Source organism: Trachurus japonicus, chromosome 9 (assembly GCF_045865225.1).
Source record: "Trachurus japonicus isolate A0001 chromosome 9, Traja_1.0".
Lineage (NCBI taxonomy): Eukaryota > Metazoa > Chordata > Actinopteri > Carangiformes > Carangidae > Trachurus > Trachurus japonicus.
Genome location: NC_140915.1, coordinates 3033388 through 3056720, shown reverse-complemented (window position 1 = coordinate 3056720; position 23333 = coordinate 3033388). Strand labels below are relative to the sequence as shown.

Genomic DNA, 23333 nt, shown 5'->3' with positions numbered 1-23333 from the left:
ACACGGAGCTTTTCCTGCAGGTGTGTGACAGTAAAACACACAGGTGAAGCTGCTGACGTGACGTCGGTCTCCGTTCCCGCGCTTTGACGGAGCAACAGGAAGTGAAGGAAACAAACCAACAGAGAGAAACATGGAGGAGACGGAGGAAGGAGGTCTGAGGATCCCTCCTCTGATGTCAGTGTACGGAGACAAACAGCAGCTGCTGCACCTGCTACAGGTGAGATAGACTGATAGATAGATAGATAGATAGATAGATAGATAGATAGATAGATAGATAGATAGATAGATAGATAGATAGATAGATAGATAGATAGATAGATAGATAGATAGATAGATAGATATACTGTTAGATAGAGTAGATAGATAGATAGATAGATAGATAGATAGATAGATAGATAGATAGATAGATAGATAGATAGATAGATAGATAGATAGATAGATAGATAGATAGATAGATAGATAGATATACTGTTAGATAGAGTAGATAGATAGATAGATAGATAGATAGATAGATAGATAGATAGATAGATAGATAGATAGATAGATAGATAGATAGATAGATAGATAGATAGATAGATAGATATCACCCCCCTGACCTCGGGGTGTCAGGGAGGGTCACGATGGCCTCTGCCGCCAGGTCAGTAGCTGTATGTAAACACAAAGAGGCAGAAAGACATCGGCTTCTGTTTAGCAGGACTGCAGGATTTATTCTGCAGGATCTTCCTCTAAGGGGTTTTGTGTTCCTTTCAGGCGCAAGGCGCCCTCTACTGACATAAGAAAGTATCGCGCTAACACCAAAAACAACAGTACAATGAAATGAGCACTGAAATACCATTTGCTGCCACAATAAAATTAAATAAAAACATATTTTTAGGGGTGTCTAGTTTTCTTTTCTTTTTTTTTTGTTAAACCCTTTCTAACACTATTCTTAATGCACTCAGTAGGCTACCTTTCAACACATAATGAACTGCACAACCACTTAAATGACAATATCAGTGCTTATAGAAAGATGATCATGTGTCTGTCTGATCAGCTCTGTCTTGACCTTAACCCTCTATGGTAGCTACGCTGCATCATGATGCCAGTGGGGGAAAAAATGTTTGGAGCGTTTTTATGTCTCAAAATAGACTAAATAAACATAATCTAAAGAATTTTTTTTAAATTATTTATTTTTGGAAGTTTTGGGGATTTGTTGACTGTAGGCAACATTGTACCATTACGGTTCATCATCTACTGTATTAGAAACAGCAGTCTCTGTAGACTTTCACCTTCACTGGCTTCATCCTCATCCACATTCTCACTCTCATCTTCCTCATCATCATCATAATAGCCTGATGTTTACTTTACTGCATCCAAAATCACATTTATTAAGGATAAAAAACAAAATTATGATGAATTATATGTTTTTGAACATATTTACACCTGAACACACACTACCATAGTCTCATAATGCAATATTGATTCCATAATGGTTCACTGTCGCCTCAAGGCAACACTGCAATTTTCTATAATGGTACGTTGTTGCTTTGGGGCAACAGGTGCATTTTAACAAGTTTCCATTATTTAATAAGTAAATAAATTGCATGGAACTATTAAAAATTAAACTTTACTAATCTATTAGTGTAAATACATTTTTTTCCAGATGAAAAAGGGCCAGGAAGTTACTGTATGTTTTCAGACCGTTTTAGTGGAGCAAAGTGGCAAACCTGTTTCCTTTGAAAAAGTCTGCAAAAAGGGTTTCAGTGGCTTCTTGAAAGTCATGTGATAAATTAAAGCATTGTTATTGGTTCTCTAAGGTCTCCTCTCTTTTTTAAAGTATTACAGCATTAAATGGGATGAATTGTGGAGATGTGACAGGCCAAAAAGTGGTATGTTGCCTGAGGGCAACATGGTACCATAGAGGGTTAAGATTGTGGGTTTGATTCCCATGTTGACAGAGATGGCAAAACCGGCAGTAGCCCCGTGGGCCTTTCAAAATTTCCCCAGAGGAAATTTTCTAGTAACCTTTATTGTTACAATAAATGGGAACATCACCCAAGAGACCAACTTTGCACAACTGTATTTTTTCTTCTGGAATCGAGTAGCCTACTTTAAATTACACATGTTCTACACATTCTAGCCATTGTCCTTATGTTTTGTTACAAATATTGTTTTATTCTATGATATTATTATGTTATTTATATGGGAATTAAATATATTGCCATGGCTTATCATTTTAATTTACTACTTCATTTCTACCTAGGCCTATCTTCAATTCTGTGAGAAGTTTCCTCTCATCACAGAAAGCTGAGCAGTTCATGCTCATTTTCTAATCCATTCATAGTCAAAGCAGTAATGGGGGATGCTTGGAGGTGGTAATGTTCTGGAGCAGGTGTGAATGTTCAGAGTGTAGGGTGTGGTGGTAAGTTGGGGGTGCATGCATACCTACCTTTTAGGATGCTAATCACAGTAATAGGTTAGCCAGACAGTGTTGTGTGACTGGTGAAATGTGTGAATGTGTAAACACTTTATATTTTACTAAATTCCCCTACCACCCCAACTTTTCCTGCAGGTAATCTACAAGCTAATAAGCATGTGTAGGATTTATACATAGGTAAACATTTGTTTCACATTTATTTTTTCCATTTCAGAAGGACAGATCCTTGATACAGTGTGCTGGACGTGAGTGTTATCATCCAAAATGGATAATGTGATGTGGACATGATGTTAGATGACACTGATGCAAGTGATGCAGAGTCAAGTGACAATACCTGTGGACAAGTGGACAAAGTTAACCAACCAAGGCAAGGCAAGGCATCTTTATTTATATAGCGCATTTCATACCAAGGCAACTCAATGTGCTTTACATAAAGACAAAACATTAAAAAAAAGAAGCATAAGACAGAATAAAAACAAACAAAACACTGAAAACAGAGTTAAAAGCAAGAGCAAATAAAAGTAAAATAAAAATAAAATAGATAAAGTTTTAAGTTCTCAGCTATAAGCACATGAAAAGAGAAATGTTTTTAACCTGGATTTAAAAGTGCTCACAGTTGGGGCTGATCTCAGGTCTGCTATTTGTTCCAGTTGTTGCAGCATAGCAGCTAAATGCTGCTTCACCATGTCTGGTCTGAACTCTGAGCTCCACTATCTGACCTGAGGCAGTAGATCTCAGAGCTCTACTGGGTTTATACTCTACTAACATGTCATTCATGTATCCTGGACCTAAACCATTCAGTGATTTGTAAAAAACAACAAGCTGGACAAAGACACAACATTCTTTATACAACTGGTAGTACTTATGGCCAAATTTCATATCCACAAAAAAGAATGGACAGAATCAAAACCCAGCCTGGATCATTTCACACAAGAAATTCTCCAATATGCAACTACAATAAAAGACATTAAAAATAAAAAAGCTATGAAAACGAACTGTATTTTTGAAAGATTTAACATAGCCCCTCTTTAAGAACTTTTTACTAGGTAAATGGATTCTTCCAAATCTGGCAATGTTTATTTGTATTTATTTATTTATTTAATTTTTATTTGTAATGTCATTATTTGTATTGTTTTGTCATTTTTGTTTCCTTTTACATTATCCCCCTGTCTGCTTTGTCCACCTCTATCTCTCTGTATAATCGTGTACATCTTCACGTTCATGACAATTGGAATGATCGCCCTGGGTTTTGGCGCCTACATGCAGTATCGTAAGATGAGAAAGATCGCCACCGAGCAGACCGACGCGAGGGAGGATAACGCAACAACTCGGAGTGCTGTGGTCGGGATACGGTCCGACATATCCGCAATCCGAGAGTATGTGTCACTGATGCGAGCTGACATAGCCAAAACTCGGGAGGAAATCGAGAGAAATGGCGACGAAAACCGCAGAGAATGAGTAAAAAGAAGAAAGGGCTCCTACACCATCCCACCATCCCAACTAATAATCAATACACTGGACTTTTGCTCTCTGTCAATTGGACCACACCAGACTTTGCTCTCTGTCAATTGGACCATCTTGTGACTTTGTGACTTTTGTGACATGCCTGGCAACAAGAAGAGACTGTTGTTCGCTCATGACGGTTGGACACATGTGCAGACACACACGTAATCCTTATGCTCTATCTAGAGCTGGACTTCAATTTCTTCAACTCTACATACTGCCTAATGCTGCAACACATTATGTCAAAATGTCAAATGTTGAAAAAAAAAAAAAAAAAAAAAAAAAATTGAAAAATGTCATGTTAAAAAAACAAACAAAACAAAACAAAAAATGTCATGTCAAATTGTTAAATTGTTAAATTTTGAAAATACTGGAAGAATGTTATGTCAAAAATGTAACATGCAGAAAAAATGAATATGTGAGTACTGGGGGCGGGACTAGATAAGCTTTTGCTTCTCCCGCTTTCCCTTTCGGTCATGTGTATTGTATTAATTGGATTGAGATGATGTGTGATGATGATGACTAATTGACATGCCCGAAATGAACCAAATAAATAAATAAATAAATAATGCATAATGCATAATGCTATGTTATGTGTTTAGATAATTATGTTATGCTTACAATAAAGCACAAAAAAAAAAAAAATTCAGTGATTTGTAAACCAGTAGCAGGCACTTATTGCCCAGTCAATGTGGACATTGAGTCCTGACCGAAAAAACACACCATGCTCGCGAGAATACAAAGGAAAACAGATGGCCCTCTCCTCAGCTCCAGACTCACTCGTCTTCCAGTGACGACGCTCTGGCCAATCAGGGGAAGGCAGTCGGCTGACGTCACGTTTAGGGCTGGGGCGTTACCAAAGAAGTAGCAGGTAGCAGGTGGGAGGGGCTGGAGGAGGAGAAGAGGATAAAACCGAGTAGAGCCGTGCTGTACCGTACTGAGCCAGTGGAAAGGCACCATGAGGAGGTCCCGTCTGACCAGGACCAGGATGAAGGAGGAGAACCTGGACCGGGAAATTAGCGACCTGGATCAGAACACGACCGGAATTAAGGAGGAGAACCAGCACCAGGACTACAACATAGTAAAGGAGGAGAACCAGGACCAGACTGGGACTACGGGGGAGGAGCAGCACGCGGTCCACCAGGACAAGGAGCCCTCCGGTCCGTCCGGTCCACGTCCACAGGTCTGTGTTTCTGTTTTCAGTGGGAGCGAGTCAAGAGATGAAGCTAACAGCTGTTAGCTGCTAACTCTACTTTTTGTGGTTCACTAAAAAGTCTAAAACCTAACCTGCCTACTTTAGTTCCTGCTGTAGCGCTGTTACATCACTTTATTACATTTTATACAACAGTTAGTTCCGACCGGTCCCAGCCGAGCAATTTGATTGGACAAGAGACGTAGCACTGCGACTTTTTACGGACGTTATCACTCCGCTGTTCAGCTGGACAGGAGCTAAGTCAGAGCCAGGCTCCCCATACAGGAGCTGCCCCATCTCTCTGCTGCTGCTACAGTTAGAAACGGACCTGAACATTAAAACCTGGACCTGACCTGGTCCGTCTAATTGGAGATAAATCTCTACTAAACCCGGCTGGAAAAAAATCGCTGCGGGGCAACTACGTTTTGACGGCGATGTGTTTTGATATTAGCGTTAGCTGTTGTTAGCCACGTAGCTCAGCTTCAGCTGTGTTTATATTGATTACATAGCAGATAAACAAATGTAATACGGTATCGATAACGTCTCTGTGTCTTCACGCTGGTCCTGTTGCTGCGGTGCTGATCAGACACGGGCTCAGAACCAGAACCAGCACTGGAAGCAGCTCGGTGGAAAAGCTTGTAGCTAGTAGCAAGCTAGTTTAATGTTTATGTGTTGCCTGGCAACAGCCTTGTCTCCCTTCCAGTTGCGGAACTACTTCTGTTGGTGGAGCCAAATAAATGATTAAATAAACAAACAAATCATAATCTCTTGTAGTTTATTACTGTTCTAAAATGCGCTCGTAGCACTGTTGTATAAAAGCAATATCACACTCGAGGTCGTGCTGTTGTACTGTATATCAGCACGGTGGGATTATCTGACCGAATCACAGCCGTGCTGATATACAGTATAGCACGACCTCTCGTGTGATATTGCTTAAATAAAATATTTTTTCATGCGAGAAAGTAACTGTTTAGACCCCAATGTGCAGTTCCAAACTGTTTAGGAGAAGGCTTCACCCGTGTGAGCAGCGGCTCGTCTGCAGAGCTGCTCAGTCGGCCAACCTCTGTCGTCATCCTGGAGGAGAAAACGATATCACTAATTAAATTTCCCCGCAGGTTTTTTAGAGGGTTACCGCCGGCTGGTTAAATTATTTTTGGGAGATAAATGCTGGTCTCATTGATGAAGTCTAACAATTGTGGCCGCTGCATTGTTTGAATGAAAGGTGAAGCTGCACCTGTGTATTAGACAGAAGAAAGGTGCTGCCTTGGTGCTCTGTAGCCTACGTACATAAATTACCACATTAATCAATTACATTTTCCAACTGTAAACTTGCAGCAACTGCTGAATGTAACTGCAACAGTCCACTGTGAAAATGAAAAATATAATTGCGTAGCCTCTAACACTGGCCAGTCATTTGCCATTCTCATCCTCCATCCCCCTCCCTCATGCCCATCTCCTCGTCGTTTGATTGACGGATGACGGATCCAATATCACTGGCCATAGTGGAATCAAATTCATTTTTCTTCTGTGCACCTTGAATGAAGAATTTAAAAAGGAAAACAAATGTCCATCCATCATCCATCATTGATTAATTCTCTCTCTCCCTGTCTGTTGCCATAGAAACAGGACCACACCAAGGTGAAACTACACAGCTGTAATGGGTGTGGGAACGCGTTCAGGACCTCAGTTCATCTGAACGCTCACCGCCGGCGGCGCCAATGTGGACAGACGGCGTACAGGTGCGAGCAGTGCGGCACAACGTGCACCGACTTGTCAGGACTGAAAATTCACCAGCGGATCCACGCCGGGGAGAAGCCGTACAGCTGCGACTGGTGTGGCGCCGCCTTCACAAGGGCGTACGCCCTGAAAATCCACCTGCGGATCCACACCAGAGAGAAGCCGTACAGCTGCGAACAGTGTGGGAAGGGGTTCGCTAGCTCCTCAAATTTAAGGGCCCACCGGCGCATCCACACCAGAGAGAAGCCGTACAGCTGCGAACAGTGTGGGAAGGGGTTCGCTACCTCCTCAAATTTAATGACCCACCGGCGCATCCACACTGGAGAGAAACCATACAGCTGTGAGCAGTGTGGGAAGGCGTTCACTCAATCCGGAGCGTTAACAGCCCATCGGCGCGTCCACACCGGAGAAAAGCTCTACAGCTGTGAGCAGTGTGGGAAGGCGTTCGCTACCTCCAAAGAGTTAACGATCCATCAGCGCTTCCATACCGGAGAGAAGCCGTACAGCTGCGAGCAGTGCGGAAAGGCCTTCGCTAGCTCCTCAAATTTAATGACCCACCGGCGCATCCACACTGGAGAGAAACCATACAGCTGTGAGCAGTGTGGGAAGGGGTTCAAGAGCTCCGGACAGTTAACGATCCATCGGCGCATCCACACCGGAGAGAAGCCGTACAGCTGCGAGCAGTGTGGGAAGGGGTTCGCCACCTCCGGACATTTAGCAGTCCACCAGCGCGGTCACACCGGAGAGAAGCCGTACAGCTGTGAGCAGTGTGGGAAGGGGTTCGCCACCTCCAGAGAGTTAACGATCCATCGGCGCATCCACACTGGAGAGAAGCCGTACAGCTGCGAGCAGTGTGGGAAGGGGTTCGCCACCTCCAGAGAGTTAACGATCCATCGGCGCATCCACACTGGAGAGAAGCCGTACAGCTGCGAGCAGTGTGGGAAGGGGTTCAAGAGCTCCGGAGAGTTAACGATCCATCGGCGCATCCACACCGGAGAGAAGCCGTACAGCTGCGAACAGTGCGGGAAGGCCTACGCTAGCTCCGGAAATTTAACGGCCCACCGGCGCATCCACACCGGAGAGAAGCCATACAGCTGCGAACAGTGCGGGAAGGCCTACGCTAGCCGCTCAAATTTAACGGTCCACCGGCGCATCCACACCGGAGAGAAACCATACAGCTGCGAGCGGTGTGGGAAGGCGTTCACTCAATCCGGAGCGTTAATGATCCATCGGCGCGTCCACACCGGAGAGAAGCCGTTCAGCTGTGAGCAGTGTGGGAAGTGGTTCACGAGCTCCGGATACTTAAAGGTCCACCAGTGTGTCCACACCGGAGAGAGGCCGTAAGTGTGTGGGAAGGCGTTCGCTGACTCCAGTAGGTTGGCAGCCCACCAGCGCATCCACACCGGAGAGAGGCCGTACGTGTGTGGGCAGTGTGGGAAGGCCTTCAGCCAGTCCAACAACCTGAAGAAACACCAGCAGCTCCACAGCAGCTAGAGGACGGGGCGGTCCGGTCCTACACCTGAGCAACTAACGATTATTTTCATCATTAATTACACTGTTGATATGTAAATGATTCATCGATTTGTTGTTTGGTCAATAAAATGTTTTTAAAAAATGTTGAAAAATGTCAGTGTTTCCCAAACCACCAGATGACGTCCCCAAACCTAACCCTAACCCGCAGGTTTTAAGAGGTTTACCGTCGGCTGGTTAAATTCTTTTTAGGAGATAAATGTTGTTCTCATTGATGAAATCTAACAATTGTAGCAGTCACATTAGTTTGTTTGAATGAAAAGTGAAGCTTCATGTGTGTATTGGACAGCAGAGCAGCGCTGCCTGGGGCTCTGTACAGAAATCACCACATTCACATCAATAAATTATGTTTCACAATGAGCTGATGGCAAGGCAATTTTATTTGTATAGCCCGTTTTTACCACCAGTTTGTCTCAAAGGGCTTTACATGGCATCGTAGCAACATCCTCTGTCCTTAGACCCTCACATCCACTGAGGAAAAACTCCATGGAAAACCCTTTTAACAGGGAAAAATCGGAGAAACCTCAGGGTGAGCAACAGAGGAGGGATCCCTCAACCAGGACGGACAGACATGCAATAGATGTTGTTACAGACAAGAAAACAGTTTACAGTTTGTCACAGACAGATCAGTCTGCATTACATTTTCTTTTCTTTTATTAAGTTCTATAACATGGCAGCATTTTTAATTTGTCATGATTACGCAACCGTTAACTGCTGCGTTTGCTGTTATCGTGCGACGTACCGGTATGTGCAAACCTAACTATGCAGTCGCTTACGTTCCCAAACGTAAACTATGCAGTGACGTAGCACTGATGACATTTCTCTGACCCTGTCTGTTGACAGGTCAGGTGTTTTTGTTTTTCTGTGCTTTTGGTTTTTTATTTTTTGTTTGGACCTTCCTGTGAAGTGACACAATGGCGAGCCACCCACTTGATGTAGAGTGTAGGGGGGGGCGACCCCCATTCCGAAAATTCCTTCCTTCCTTCCTTCCTAATGTGTTTTATTTTGAAAATTGACCGGATTCTCTCGTGGTTTGACTTCCTGCCCGGCTTGACACGATCGCGCCGCGGGGACAGCCCCCCCCCCCCCTCCAAAGTTTCACCCAGGTGCGAGTCTGATGCAGCCGCGGTGCTCCTGCTGAAAAATACATGTCCTTGCTCTGTGCTTTGGTTGGGTTTAGGCAATGTGGACAGGAGTTGGTTTAGTTTAGTAAAAAGATCAGGTGTAGCGGCCAAGAAAGTCCCTAATATGCAGCTCCTCCGGGTGTCAAACACTGATCTCCCGCGCTAGAGGCGGATGCTCTCACCACTGTGCTACGAAAGCATTCACTGCAATGTATGTACCCAGTGTGTTAAACCTTTAAATGGCGGACTTTTTTCAGGTTCAGAAAGGCACCCCTTTTCCATAAATAATTAAGGGCCGGCATTCCGACATATTAAAGTAAATGTTCGGCATGGCGGCCCTTCGCAATGGCACAGTGAACCCCAGATACCCCGTGGTCACTGGACAGGTCCTGCTACACTCTCTGGTGTGGTAGGCTCAGCATCTGAAACACCCTCACACTCAGCCCTGTCACACAATTCCCCTTACACTTAATTTCCGTAGGCTACATTTTCTCCATCCCTGGAACACTGGACTGCATACGCATTGCTGTTGTGGAGGATAATCTTCTAGTGATAGTTTATTTTTTTCCTTTGGTTTATTAGGGCCACGGGCCATCGCACCGGGCACTGATCCCTACAGCTATGAAATAACACTACATTAAGAAAAAACCACCGGCCCGATTTCAACCAAACCTTCTGCGTTGGACTCCCCCCGGACCCCCAGATGATATATGCGAGTTTGGAGAAATTTTAATTTTTGGTCAAAAAAAAAAACTTTAACCCGCGGAGTGGCTCTTTTTTTCAAAATGGCCTGTGTGGTTTTTGGTCATTTTCTCCAAAACCACCAGCCCGATTTCAACCAAACCTTCTGCGTTGGACTCCCCTCGGACCCCCAGATGATATATCCGAGTTTGGAGAAATTTTAATTTTTGGTCAAAAAAAAAAAGTAACCCGCGGAGTGGCTCTTTTTTTCAAAATGGCCTGTGTGGTTTTTGGTAATTTTCTCCAAAACCACCGGCCCGATTTCAACCAAACCTTCTGCGTTGGACTCCCCTCGGACCCCCTGACGATATATCCGAGTTTGGAGAAATTTAAATTTTTGGTCAAAAAAAAAAGTTTGGTCAAAAAAAAAAAGTAACCCGCAGAGTGGCCTATTTCTTTTGAAATGGCCTGTGTGGTTTTTGGTCATTTTCTCCAAAACCACCGGCCCGATTTCAACCAAACCTTCTGCGTTGGACTCCCCTCGGACCCCCTGATGATATATCCGAGTTTGGAGAAATTTAAATTTTTGGTCAAAAAAAAAAATGTTTGGTCAAAAAAAAAAAGTAACCCGCGGAGTGGCCTCCTTTTTCAAAATGGCCTGTGTGGTTTTTGGTCATTTTCTCCAAAACCACCGGCCCGATTTCAACCAAACCTTCTGTGTTGGACTCCCCTCGGACCCCCTGATGATATATCCGAGTTTGGAGAAATTTTAATTTTTGGTCAAAAAAAAAAAGTAACCCGCGGAGTGGCCTCCTTTTTCAAAATGGCCTGTGTGGTTTTTGGTCATTTTCTCCAAAACCACCGGCCCGATTTCAACCAAACCTTCTGTCTTGGACTCCCCTCGGACCCCCTGATGATATATCCGAGTTTGGAGAAATTTTAATTTTTTGTCAAAAAAAAAAAGTAACCCGCGGAGTGGCCTCCTTTTTCAAAATGGCCTGTGTGGTTTTTGGTCATTTTATCCAAAACCACCGGCCCGATTTCAACCAAACCTTCTGTGTTGGACTCCCCTCGGACCCCCTGATGATATATCCGAGTTTGGAGAAATTTTAATTTTTGGTCAAAAAAAAAAAAGTAACCCGCGGAGTGGCCTCCTTTTTCAAAATGGCCTGTGTGGTTTTTGGTCATTTTCTCCAAAACCACCGGCCCGATTTCAACCAAACCTTCTGTGTTGGACTCCCCTCGGATCCCCAGATGATATATCCGAGTTTGGAGAAATTTTAATTTTTTGTCAAAAAAAAAAAGTTTGGTCAAAAAAAAAAGAAGTAACCCGCGGAGTGGCCTATTTTTTTCAAAATGGCCTGTGTGGTTTTTGGTCATTTTATCCAAAACCACCGGCCCGATTTCAACCAAACCTTCTGCGTTGGACTCCCCTCGGACCCCCAGATGATATATCCGAGTTTGGAGAAATTTTAATTTTTGGTCAAAAAAAAAAAAAGTAACCCGCGGGGTGGCCTCCTTTTTCAAAATGGCCTGTGTGGTTTTTGGTCATTTTCTCCAAAACCACCTGCCCGATTTCAACCAAACCTTCTGCGTTGGACTAGAGAGAACACATCTTAGCCCATTTTAGCTTCTCTCCACTGGCTTCCTGTAGGATTTAGAAAAGACTTCAAAATCTTTCTGCTGACTTATAAGGCTCTTAATGATAAAGCTCCATCCTATCTGAAAGAACTAATCATTCCTTACTGTCCTACCAGAGCACTCCGCTCCCAGAACGCAGGTCTGTTAGTGACTCCCAGTATCTCTAAAAACAGACTGGGAGGTAGAGCATTCAGTTACCGGGCTTCTATACTGTGGAACCAGCTCTCTCCATGGGTCAAAGAGGCAGACACTCTAACTACATTTAAGTCTAGACTTAAGACCTTCCTTTATGACAGGGCTTTTAGTTAGGGCTGGTTCAGGTAGCTCTGAACCATTTTATAGCTACACTGCTATTGATAGCTTTCATGTGACGTCACGGCCCGTATGGAACGCCCCCCCTGGCGGTCAAAACAATCCACTTCCCCGCTGTCCGCGGCTTAGGACAAGGCAGAAAAACACACACTGCTACCTGTTGCTTCAAAAATACCGGTGTTATGGCCCAACTGGTGTCTGATTTAACTGGTTACCGTACCGAACAACAGCTGTGCTGCACTTCCGTCCGCAGATTTGTCACAAATTCACAAATCAAGCCGCAGTTCACATGTTACTGCAGCCAATATGCGTCTGTGAGTGAGCTTATTCCTCCATACGGACAGTCAGCGCCACACTACTCTCACTCTGCACAACACTGCACTGCACACTATGACAAAGCCTGTCATGTTAAAGTTACGAACTAATGGAAAAAACTCTGAAAATACGCTAAACAATACCGGTCATCGTCCTTGCCGCGCCACGGTCGGTCCCGACCCCCGTTACCGTGTCGCTGCCGCCGCGGGCGGTACTGTCCGGTGGCGGGCGGTCCCGCCGGGTTACCATCGCCGCCGCCGGTCCTGCTGCTATCGGACCGCCGTCATCGTTGCCGTCGGTAGCGGTGCGTAGCAAAGCTCCGGGGGGTAAAGGGGGGGCAGCTGGTCACCGTGCAGCCCAGCTAAGGGCTCTGGTTTGTGGGTGAGAGGAGCAGGGAGCCTGGGCTCAGTGGGCTGGAGCTCAGACTGTGGAGCTCAGCGGAGCTGCGGTACCGGGACGGTGTTCCCGTACAGGAAAGTTACAGGTACATTTCTACCACTTCAATGAGTTCAGAAACATTATTTTAAGATAAAAAAAACTACAAAATGGGGCTTTTAATCAGAAACTAGTTGAGCCATAACACCGGAGGTATTGGTTGCAAGCGGTGGAGGATGATGGATTCTCCACCAGGTAAACGTAAACATCGCCCAACTCGAGCTTCGGCAGGGAACTGGTCATCTTAAACAGCTCGTATACAGCAGCTGGTGTTGAATATGGGTCACAAGTGCCCAAAACTTCAAAGTTGTTTTTATATCTTTCTTTCTCGGCTGCTGGCAGATGATTTAAGTCATTACTCGGTTGTTTGTCCATAGAAAGTCTGTTGCGCTGCCATTTTGGAATGTTGCTTTTGACCGCCAGGTCCCTGGGAAGTGACGTCACTGAAAGCTATCAATAGGCTTAGACTGCTGGGGACACATCTGGTCACTCAGAGCCCTCTCCTCTCCCCTCCTCCTCTCCCCTCCCCTCCTCTCCTCTCCCCTCCCCTCCTCTTCCCTCCTCTCCCCTCCTCTCCTCTCTTCTCCTCTCCTTTTCCCTCCTCTCCTCTTCCCTCCTTTTCCCTCCTCTCTTCTCCCCTCCCCTCCTCTCCTCCTCTCCTTTCCCCTCCTCTCCTCCTCTCCTCCCCTCCTCTCCTCTCCTCCTCTCCTCTCCTCTCCCCTCCTCTCCTCTCCTCTCCCCTCCCCTCCCCTCCCCTCCCCTCCTCTCCTCTCCTCTCCTCTCCTCTCCCCTCCCCTCCCCTCCCCTCCCCTCCTCTCCTCTCCCCTCCTCTCCCCTCCCCTCCCCTCCCCTCCTCTCCTCTCCCCTCCTCTCCTCCCCTCCTCTCCTCCCCTCCTCTCCCCTCCTCTCCTCTCCCCTCCCCTCCCCTCCCCTCCTCTCCCCTCCCCTCCTCTCCTCTCCCCTCCCCTCCCCTCCCCTCCTCTCCTCTCCCCTCCTCTCCTCCTCTCCTCTCCTCTCCCCTCCCCTCCCCTCCCCTCCTCTCCTCTCCTCTCCCCTCCTCTCCTCTCCTCTCCCCTCCTCTCCTCTCCCCTCCTCCCTCGCGAAAAACTGCGCAGAATTTTTGCATTAAAATCAATGGGACAGGCGGGAAAAAAAGAGCGAAAAAGACCAGTCATTGGAGTTTAACAAACGTCTACTGCTCAGGCATACTTTCACCTAGAGACTCCATTTAAACTTTAAACAGTAGACACAAGTCTTGTGTATTGGCGTATTACTCCACGTTTTGATAGGTCATATAGTTTTTGATCAATCCCTGATCAATGACCATGATCATTTTTGGAGAAATTATGAGATTATAATGGGTGTGTATTGCACGGAATGTTCGTGTCAGAGTGCGTGACATCATCGGTTAGAGTGGGAGAGATGCCAGAAAAACTCCTGATTTTTTCTCTTTCCAAACTCCAAACGGCCACAATTTACACTCTACACACATAATTTCGGCCACGGTTGTAGACGAGCTCATCCTCGATCTCTTAATCTGCTCAAAATATCAGAGTGACTTACAGAATTTAAACTCTGAGCCTCTAAGTGCGGCCACGTCTGTCTCTGCTCCTCATTGAGTCCAATACAAATATTTTCTGAGAGAAGCAGAACGGCCTGATGTTTTAAAACTGCCAGCGTCGCCAAAATATTTACTGTAGAAACACCAAATCGTACCAAAATTTTCAGTAAGTCCTTAGAGCAACGTTGATCTGTGTTTTGTTCTGATAGGAGTTACCGTTTTCTCACCCTAAGCCTAAATGTGAGACCGGTGCAGAGGCAGAAAATGGCTCTTTTTCTCCAAGTTTCTGTCTGTCTCAGCCTGCGGGGGCCCCTATCGCCGTGGTAACCAGTGGCGTCATTAGGCCTATTTTAGGGGGGCTGAAGCCCCCCTAAAATATTCTTAAGCCCCCCCAAATAATTTGGTGTTCTTTTATTATGTGACCTTTTTTTTTATATATATATGTGACATATATTCTCCTTTTAAGAACCCCAGCGGTCACCGCATTTGTCTCTTGTTATTTCTGATTTGTTTAATTTAATTAGTTTGTTGAGTGTGTGACCACCCCCCTCCCAGCTGTCAGTTGGTTGCGCCCATGTAAGCGGCGGCTTGTTTGAAGCTCCGCTCCGAGCCTGCAGTGACGGGCTGCAGGAGCTCTGATGTCAACAGAGAGAGAGAGAGTCAGTCCACCTGTAGCTAAAAGAGGACTAGCAGGTATCAGACAGTAAGCTACCACATCTCTAAATAGTAGTGTTGTCAAAATGACCGCGATGTGTGTGTGTGTGTGTGTAGGCTATGTGCTGTGTATGTGTGTAATGTGTTACTGTAACATTCATCTGGTACTTTATAGCTTGGCTGTGTTAAAGAAAATAACATTTAGCAGTAAAAACAGATTATAATTTAAAATACTAATGATATCTGGTGACACTGCAGCAGCACAGACAGACAGGGAGAGAAATGCTGTAGGGAGAGTCCAGACTGAGACATGCCCTGAAGATGCAGAAGATCAGGTAAGACACAGGAATATATAAAAACAGCATGATAACAATATAGGCTAGGTATAAATATATATATATTTTTAAACCTAGTCCAAATAAAACTACTAATAAAAGCAGAATATTCAAATTAAAATGATTCTCAGGGTCAGTCATTTGCACAACCCCCCAATGTCTATTTCAGCTCAGAAAAAAAAAAAATCTGAAATTTCTTGTGAAGGTCCTGGTTGTGTAGAAGATGAAGGGGTTTCTAGGGTGAAATGTGCACTCTTTACCATAAATATCTGCTCCAGTTGGAGTCACACTTCATTTCTGTTGTCTGGTCTTATTTGAATTGGAAAATGTGAGGAGGTCTGGGTGAAATCAAAATGAGCCAAAAACAGCTGTATTTGGATGGAGTGTATAACCATTATGACACAGGCTACTAGTGAAATATAATTAGTTTTCCAGTCCACCTGGACATATCCATGATAGTCAAACACCTGAAAAATTACTCAGGTTCACTTTTTTTAGCATCTACTTTTACCCAGTTACTCATTAGATGTACTACTTTACTTATTCTTAGATTCAACTAGCCCATGATTCAATACTCTAAATTTACTCTAAATTCTTAATATTGTGTTTTTTCTGGGCCATTGTGAAAGTTCGTGCTTGCGCACTACATTCGCTCACATCCTGTGCATCTACTGGGGGCTAAGCCCCCCCTGTCCTTAAAACCTAGTGACGCCCCTGGTGGTAACCTCTTTGATCCTCAGGCCAGAGCTCGTTAACTTCATAAACAATCCACCTGGCGCTCGTTTAAATGTTTATAAACACAGACACAGCTAAATCAGACTGACACAGGATGCAGCTACTAACTAACTATGTGTCAAGTCAGTCACACACACAGACTCTAGAGCCAGCTTCATGTGATTACAGTCACACACACACACACACACACACACACACACACACACACACACACACACACACACACACACACACACACACACACAGTCAACCTAATGTGGTTACAGCTCCTCCATATCAGTGCTTATAGAAAGATGATCATGTGTCTGTCTGATCAGCTCTGTCTTGACCTTAAGATCGTGGGTTTGATTCCCATGTTGACAGAGATGGCACAACCCGCAGTTGCTCCCGTGGCCCATTCAAAATTTCCCAAGAGGAAATTTTCTAGTTTTATGATATTGTATTTGTTATTTATATGGGAATTAAATATATTGCCATGGCTTATCATTTTAATTTACTACTTCATTTCTGCCTAGGCCTATCTTCAATTCTGTGAGAAGTTTCCTCTCATCACAGAAAGCTGAGCAGTTCATGCTCATTTTCTAATCCATTCATAGTCAAAGCAGTAATGGGGGATGCTTGGAGGGGGTAATGTTCTGGAGCAGGTGTGAATGTTCAGAGTGTAGGGTGTGGTGGTAAGTTGGGGGCGCATGCATACCTACCTTTTAGGATGCTAATCACAGTAATAGGTTAGCCAGACAGTGTTGTGTGACTGGTGAAATGTGTGAATGTGTAAACACTTTATATTTTACTAAATTCCCCTACCACCCCAACTTTTCCTGCAGGTAATCTACAAGCTAATAAGCATGTGTAGGATTTATACATAGGTAAACATTTGTTTTACATTTATTTTTTCCATTTCAGAAGGACAGATCCTTGATACAGTGTGCTGGACGTGAGTGTTATCATCCAAAATGGATAATGTGATGTGGACATGATGTTAGATGACACTGATGCAAGTGATGCAGAGTCAAGTGACAATACCTGTGGACAAGTGGACAAAGTTAACCAACCAAGGCAAGGCAAGGCATCTTTATTTATATAGCGCATTTCATACCAAGGCAACTCAATGTGCTTTACATAAAGACAAAACATTTAAAAAAAGAAGCATAAGACAGAATAAAAACAAACAAAACACTGAAAACATAGTTAAAAGCAAGAGCAAATAAAAGTAAAATAAAAATAAAATAGATAAAGTTTTAAGTTCTCAGCTATAAGCACATGAAAAGAGAAATGTTTTTAACCTGGATTTAAAAGTGCTGACAGTCGGGGCTGATCTCAGTTCTGCTGGTAGTTTGTTCCAGTTGTTGCAGCATAACAGCTAAATGCTGCTTCACCATGTCTGGTCTGAACTCTGAGCTCCACTATCTGACCTGAGTCAGTAGATCTCAGAGCTCTACTGGGTTTAGACCAAGGGGGCAGTTGTGGGTCTGAGAAGTGAAGCTCACTTCCGCGTTCAAAAAACTGCAATCCACCCGGCTTCCTCTGGGGGCTGGTGTCAGAAGGGAGCATTCCCCATAGACCCCCATGTTAAAATCGCCGATTTTACATCCTCAATAAACATGTTAAAAGCCTGGTGTCAGAACGTTTTTTTTTCTCAACCGATAGTTTCTACCCCCACACACACTCTGAGGGGGGTGAATTTTTTTTTAACTCTACAGTTTTACTGTTATTAGGTTAAAACTCTGGCCAATTAGGGCGCGGAAACGTTGAGTGACAGGTCCGGAGCGGTCCTGAGACAGGCTGCTTCGAGGCCAGTGGGCGGGATCTCGGCCGGCCAATCCAACATGGCGCTGTCCAGGCCGCCATATTTGAGTCACAAAAACGACTCCCCAAAACCAATGGGTGACGTCACAGATGCTACGTCCATTCTTTTTACAGTCTATGGTTTAGACTCTACTAACATGTCATTCATGTATTCTGGACCTAAACCATTCAGTGATTTGTAAAAAACAACAAGCTGGACAAAGACACAACATTCTTTATACAACTGGTAGTACTTATGGCCAAATTTCATATCCACAAAAAAAATGGACAGAATCAAAACCCAGCCTGGATCATTTCACACAAGAAATTCTCCAATATGCAACTACAATAAAAGACATTAAAAATAAAAAAGCTATGAAAACGAACTGTATTTTTGAAAGATTTAACATAGCCCCTCTTTAAGAACTTTTTACTAGGTAAATGGATTCTTCCAAATCTGGCAATGTTTATTTGTATTTATTTATTTATTTAATTTGTATTTCTAATGTCATTATTTGTATTGTTATTGTCATTTTTGTTTCCTTTTACATTATCCCCCTGTCTGCTTTGTCCACCTCTATCTCTCTGTATAATGCATAATGCTATGTTATGTGTTTAGATAATTATGTTATGCTTACAATAAAGCACAAAAAAAAAAATAAAAAAAAATTCAGTGATTTGTAGACCAGTAGCAGGCACTTATTGCCCAGTGAATGTGGACATTGAGTCCTGACCGAAAAAACACACCATGCTCGCGAGAATACAAAGGAAAACAGATGGCCCTCTCCTCAGCTCCAGACTCACTCGTCTTCCAGTGACGACGCTCTGGCCAATCAGGGGAAGGCAGTCGGCTGACGTCACGTTTAGGGCTGGGGCGTTACCAAAGAAGTAGCAGGTAGCAGGTGGGAGGGGCTGGAGGAGGAGAAGAGGATAAAACCGAGTAGAGCCGTGCTGTACCGTACTGAGCCAGTGGAAAGGCACCATGAGGAGGTCCCGTCTGACCAGGACCAGGATGAAGGAGGAGAACCTGGACCGGGAAATTAGCGACCTGGATCAGAACACGACCGGAATTAAGGAGGAGAACCAGCACCAGGACTACAACATAGTAAAGGAGGAGAACCAGGACCAGACTGGGACTACGGGGGAGGAGCAGCACGCGGTCCACCAGGACAAGGAGCCCTCCGGTCCGTCCGGTCCACGTCCACAGGTCTGTGTTTCTGTTTTCAGTGGGAGCGAGTCAAGAGATGAAGCTAACAGCTGTTAGCTGCTAACTCTACTTTTTGTGGTTCACTAAAAAGTCTAAAACCTAACCTGCCTACTTTTTGACGGCGATGTGTTTTGATATTAGCGCTAGCTGTTGTTAGCCACGTAGCTCAGCTACTTAGCTTCAACTACGTCTCTGTGTCTTCACGCTGGTCCTGTTGCTCCGGTGCTGATCAGACACGGGCTCAGAACCAGAACCAACACTGGAAGCAGCTCGGTGGAAAAACTTGTAGCTAGTAGCTAGCTAGTTTAATGTTTATGTGTTGCCTGGCAACAGCCTTGTCTCCCTTCCAGTTGCAGAACTACTTCTGTTGGCGGAGCCAAAGAAATGATTAAATAAACAAACAAAAAATCATAATCTCTTGTAGTTTATTACTGTTCTAAAATGCGCTCGTAGCACTGTTGTATAAAAGCAATATCACACTCGAGGTCGTGCTGTTGTACCGTATATCAGCACGGTGGGATTATCTGCGGCTAATTAAATTTTTTAGAGGGTTACCGCCGGCCGGCTTTTTGGGAGATAAATGCTGGTCTCATTGATGAAGTCTAACAATTGTGGCCGCCGCATTGTTTGAACGAAATGTGAAGCTGCATTAGACAGAAGAAAGGTGCTGCCTTGGTGCTCTGTAGCCTATGTACATAAATTACCAGATTAATCAATTACATTTTCCAACTGTAAACTTGCAGCAACTGCTGAATGTAACTGCAACAGTCCACTATGAAAATGAAAAATATAATTGCGTAGCCTCTAACACTGGCCAATCATTCGCCATTCTCATCCTCCATCCCCCTCCCTCATGCCCATCTCCTCGTCGTTATCAAGCGGGCGGGATATTCAGTGTTTGGGGTGAGACCAAGCTCGGTGTGTGTGTGTGTGTGTCTCAGACGTTTGATTGACGGATGACGGATCCAATATCACTGGCCATAGTGGAATCAAATTCACTTTTCTTTTCTGTGCACCTTGAATGAAGAATTTTTAAAAAGGAAAACAAATGTCCATCCATCATCCATCATTGATTCATTCTCTCTCTCCCTGTCTGTTGCCATAGAAACAGGACCACACCAAGGTGAAACCACACAGCTGTAATGGGTGTGGGAACACGTTCAGGACCTCAGTTCATCTGAACGCTCACCGCCGGCAGCGCCAATGTGGACAGACGGCGTACAGGTGCGAGCAGTGCGGCACAACGTGCACCGACTTGTCAGGACTGAAAATTCACCAGCGGATCCACGCCGGGGAGAAGCCGTACAGCTGTGAGCAGTGTGGCGCCGCCTTCACAAGGGCGTACACCCTGAAAATTCACCAGCGGATCCACACCGGAGAGAAGCCGTACAGCTGTGAGCAGTGTGGGAAGGCGTTCGCTACCTCCAAAGAGTTAATGATCCATCAGCGCATCCACACCGGAGAGAAGCCGTACAGCTGCGAGCACTGCGAGAAGGCGTTCACTACCTCCGGACATTTAGCAGTCCATCGGCGCGTCCACACCGGAGAGAAGCCGTTCAGCTGCGAGCAGTGTGGGAGGGGGTTTGTTGCCTCCGGACAATTAATGACCCACCGGCGCATCCACACTGGAGAGAGGCCGTACGTGTGTGGGCAGTGTGGGAAGGGGTTCACTACCTTAGGAAAATTAACGGCCCACCGGCGCATCCACACTGGAGAGAAGCCGTTCAGCTGTGAGCAGTGTGGGAAGGGGTTCAAGAGCTCCGGACACTTAAAGGTCCACCAGTGTGTCCACACCGGAGAGAGGCCGTACGTGTGTGGGCAGTGTGGGAAGGGGTTCACTACCTTAGGAAAATTAACGGCCCACCAACGTGTCCACACCAGAGAAAAACCATACGTGTGTGGGCAGTGTGGGAAGGCCTTCAGCCAGTCCAACAACCTGAAGAAACACCAGCAGCTCCACAGCAGCTAGAGGACGGGACGGGACGGTCCTACACCTGAGCAACTAACGATTATTTTCATCATTGATTAGCCTGTTGATATGTAAATGATTCATCGATTTGTTGTTTGGTCAATAAAATGTTTTTAAAAAATGTTGAAAAATGTCAGTGTTTCCCAAACCACCAGATGACGTCCCCAAACCTAACCCTAACCCGCAGGTTTTAAGAGGTTTACCGCCGGCTGGTTAAATTCTTTATAGGAGATAAATGTTGGTCTCATTGATGAAATCTAACAATTGTAGCAGTCACATTAGTTTGTTTGAATGAAAAGTGAAGCTTCATGTGTGTATTGGACAGCAGAGCAGCGCTGCCTGGGGCTCTGTACAGAAATCACCACATTCACATCAATAAATTATGTTTCACAATGAGCTGATCAGTCTGCATTACATTTTCTTTTCTTTTATTAAGTTCTATAACATGGCAGCATTTTTAATTTGTCATGATTACGCAACCGTTAACTGCTGCGTTTGCTGTGCGACGTACCGGTATGTGCAAACCTAACTATGCAGTCGCTTACGTTCCCAAACGTAAACTATGCAGTGACGTAGCACTGATGACATTTCTCTGACCCTGTCTCTCGTGGTTTGACTTCCTGCCCGGCTTGACACGATCGCGCCGCGGGGACAGCCCCCCCCCCCCCCCTCCAAAGTTTCACCCAGGTGCGAGTCTGATGCAGCCGCGGTGCTCCTGCTGAAAAATACATGTCCTTGCTCTGTGCTTTGGTTGGGTTTAGGCAATGTAGACAGGAGTTGGTTTAGTTTAGTAAAAAGATCAGGTGTAGCGGCCAAGAAAGTCTCTGCTAATATGCAGCTCCTCCGGGTGTCAAACACTGATCTCCCGCGCTAGAGGCGGATGCTCTCACCACTGTGCTACGAAAGCATTCACTGCAATGTATACACCCAGTGTGTTAAACCTTTAAATGGCGGACTTTTTTCAGGTTCAGAAAGGCACCCCTTTTCCATAAATAATTAAGGGCCGGCATTCCGACATATTTAAGTAAATGTTTGGCATGGCGGCCCTTCGCAATGGCACCCTGGAACCAGAGTGAAGTGAACCCCAGATACCCCGTGGTCACTGGACAGGTCCTGCTACACTCTCTGGTGTGGTAGGCTCAGCATCTGAAACACCCTCACACTCAGCCCTGTCACACAATTCCCCTTACACTTAATTTCCGCAGGCTACATTTTCTCCATCCCTGGAACACTGGACTGCATACGCATTGCTGTTGTGGAGGATAATCTTCTAGTGATAGTTAATTTTTTTCCTTTGGTTTATTAGGGCCACGGGCCATCGCACCGGGCACTGATCCCTACAGCTATGAAATAACACTACATTAAGAAAAAACTTTAACCCGCGGAGTGGCCCTTTTTTTCAAAATGGCCTGTGTGGTTTTTGGTCATTTTCTCCAAAACCACCGGCCCGATTTCAACCAAACCTTCTGCGTTGGACTCCCCCCGGACCCCCAGATGATATATCCGAGTTTGGAGAAATTTTAATTTTTGGTCAAAAAAAAAAACTTTAACCCGCGGAGTGGCTCTTTTTTTCAAAATGGCCTGTGTGGTTTTTGGTCATTTTCTCCAAAACCACCAGCCCGATTTCAACCAAACCTTCTGCGTTGGACTCCCCTCGGACCCCCAGGTAACCCATACCCGGCCAGGACCCAAGGCTGGGCAAGGGAGAGGTTCGTAAGTGTCTAAGGATATGATGACCGGTCTGCTTTTCTCTCTTTCTCTCTCTCTCCCTCCCTCCTGCCTACTGTCCGTCCGTCCCTCCCTCCCTCCTTCCCTGACACTTTCACTTTGACTGGCCATACCTGTTCAACACCTGTAGCTCTCATGGCTCTTCCTCCTCCTCTTCATTTAGGAAAAGGAATGTGAAGGAATGTGTCAGTGGGTGTCGTTCAGGTACAAGTTGTTGTTTTTTTTTGTTTTTTTAAAAAATGTATTTAAAAGGGACAATGTGCAGTTAAAACATAAATGTTGCCATTTGATGCACTAAACCAGATTGTAGCTTTAAGCTAATTTGCATCTGTAGTCCCTTGGCAGGTCACAGAAATACAACACAGTAACAAGACAGATTAAACAGTATACAGGGATAAAACACCACAACAACATGGCTACACACGTCTGCGTGCAACTCCCCCCCCTCCCTCATCCCACCTACGCCCACACCC

At 45.0% G+C, this 23333-nt stretch overlaps 1 protein-coding gene across 1 annotated transcript in view; it reads left to right on the top strand.

The window, feature by feature from the left end:
- LOC146980516 (uncharacterized) overlaps window positions 1-23333 on the top strand; it is a 528771-nt gene that overhangs the window by 33499 nt on the left and 471939 nt on the right. Inside the window, 6 exon segments of the mRNA XM_085787979.1 lie at window positions 99-217; window positions 4866-5102; window positions 6732-8065; window positions 8225-8299; window positions 10629-10653; window positions 20443-21124. Coding sequence (XP_085644105.1) covers window positions 99-217; window positions 4866-5102; window positions 6732-8065; window positions 8225-8299; window positions 10629-10653; window positions 20443-21124 — 2472 coding nt within the window.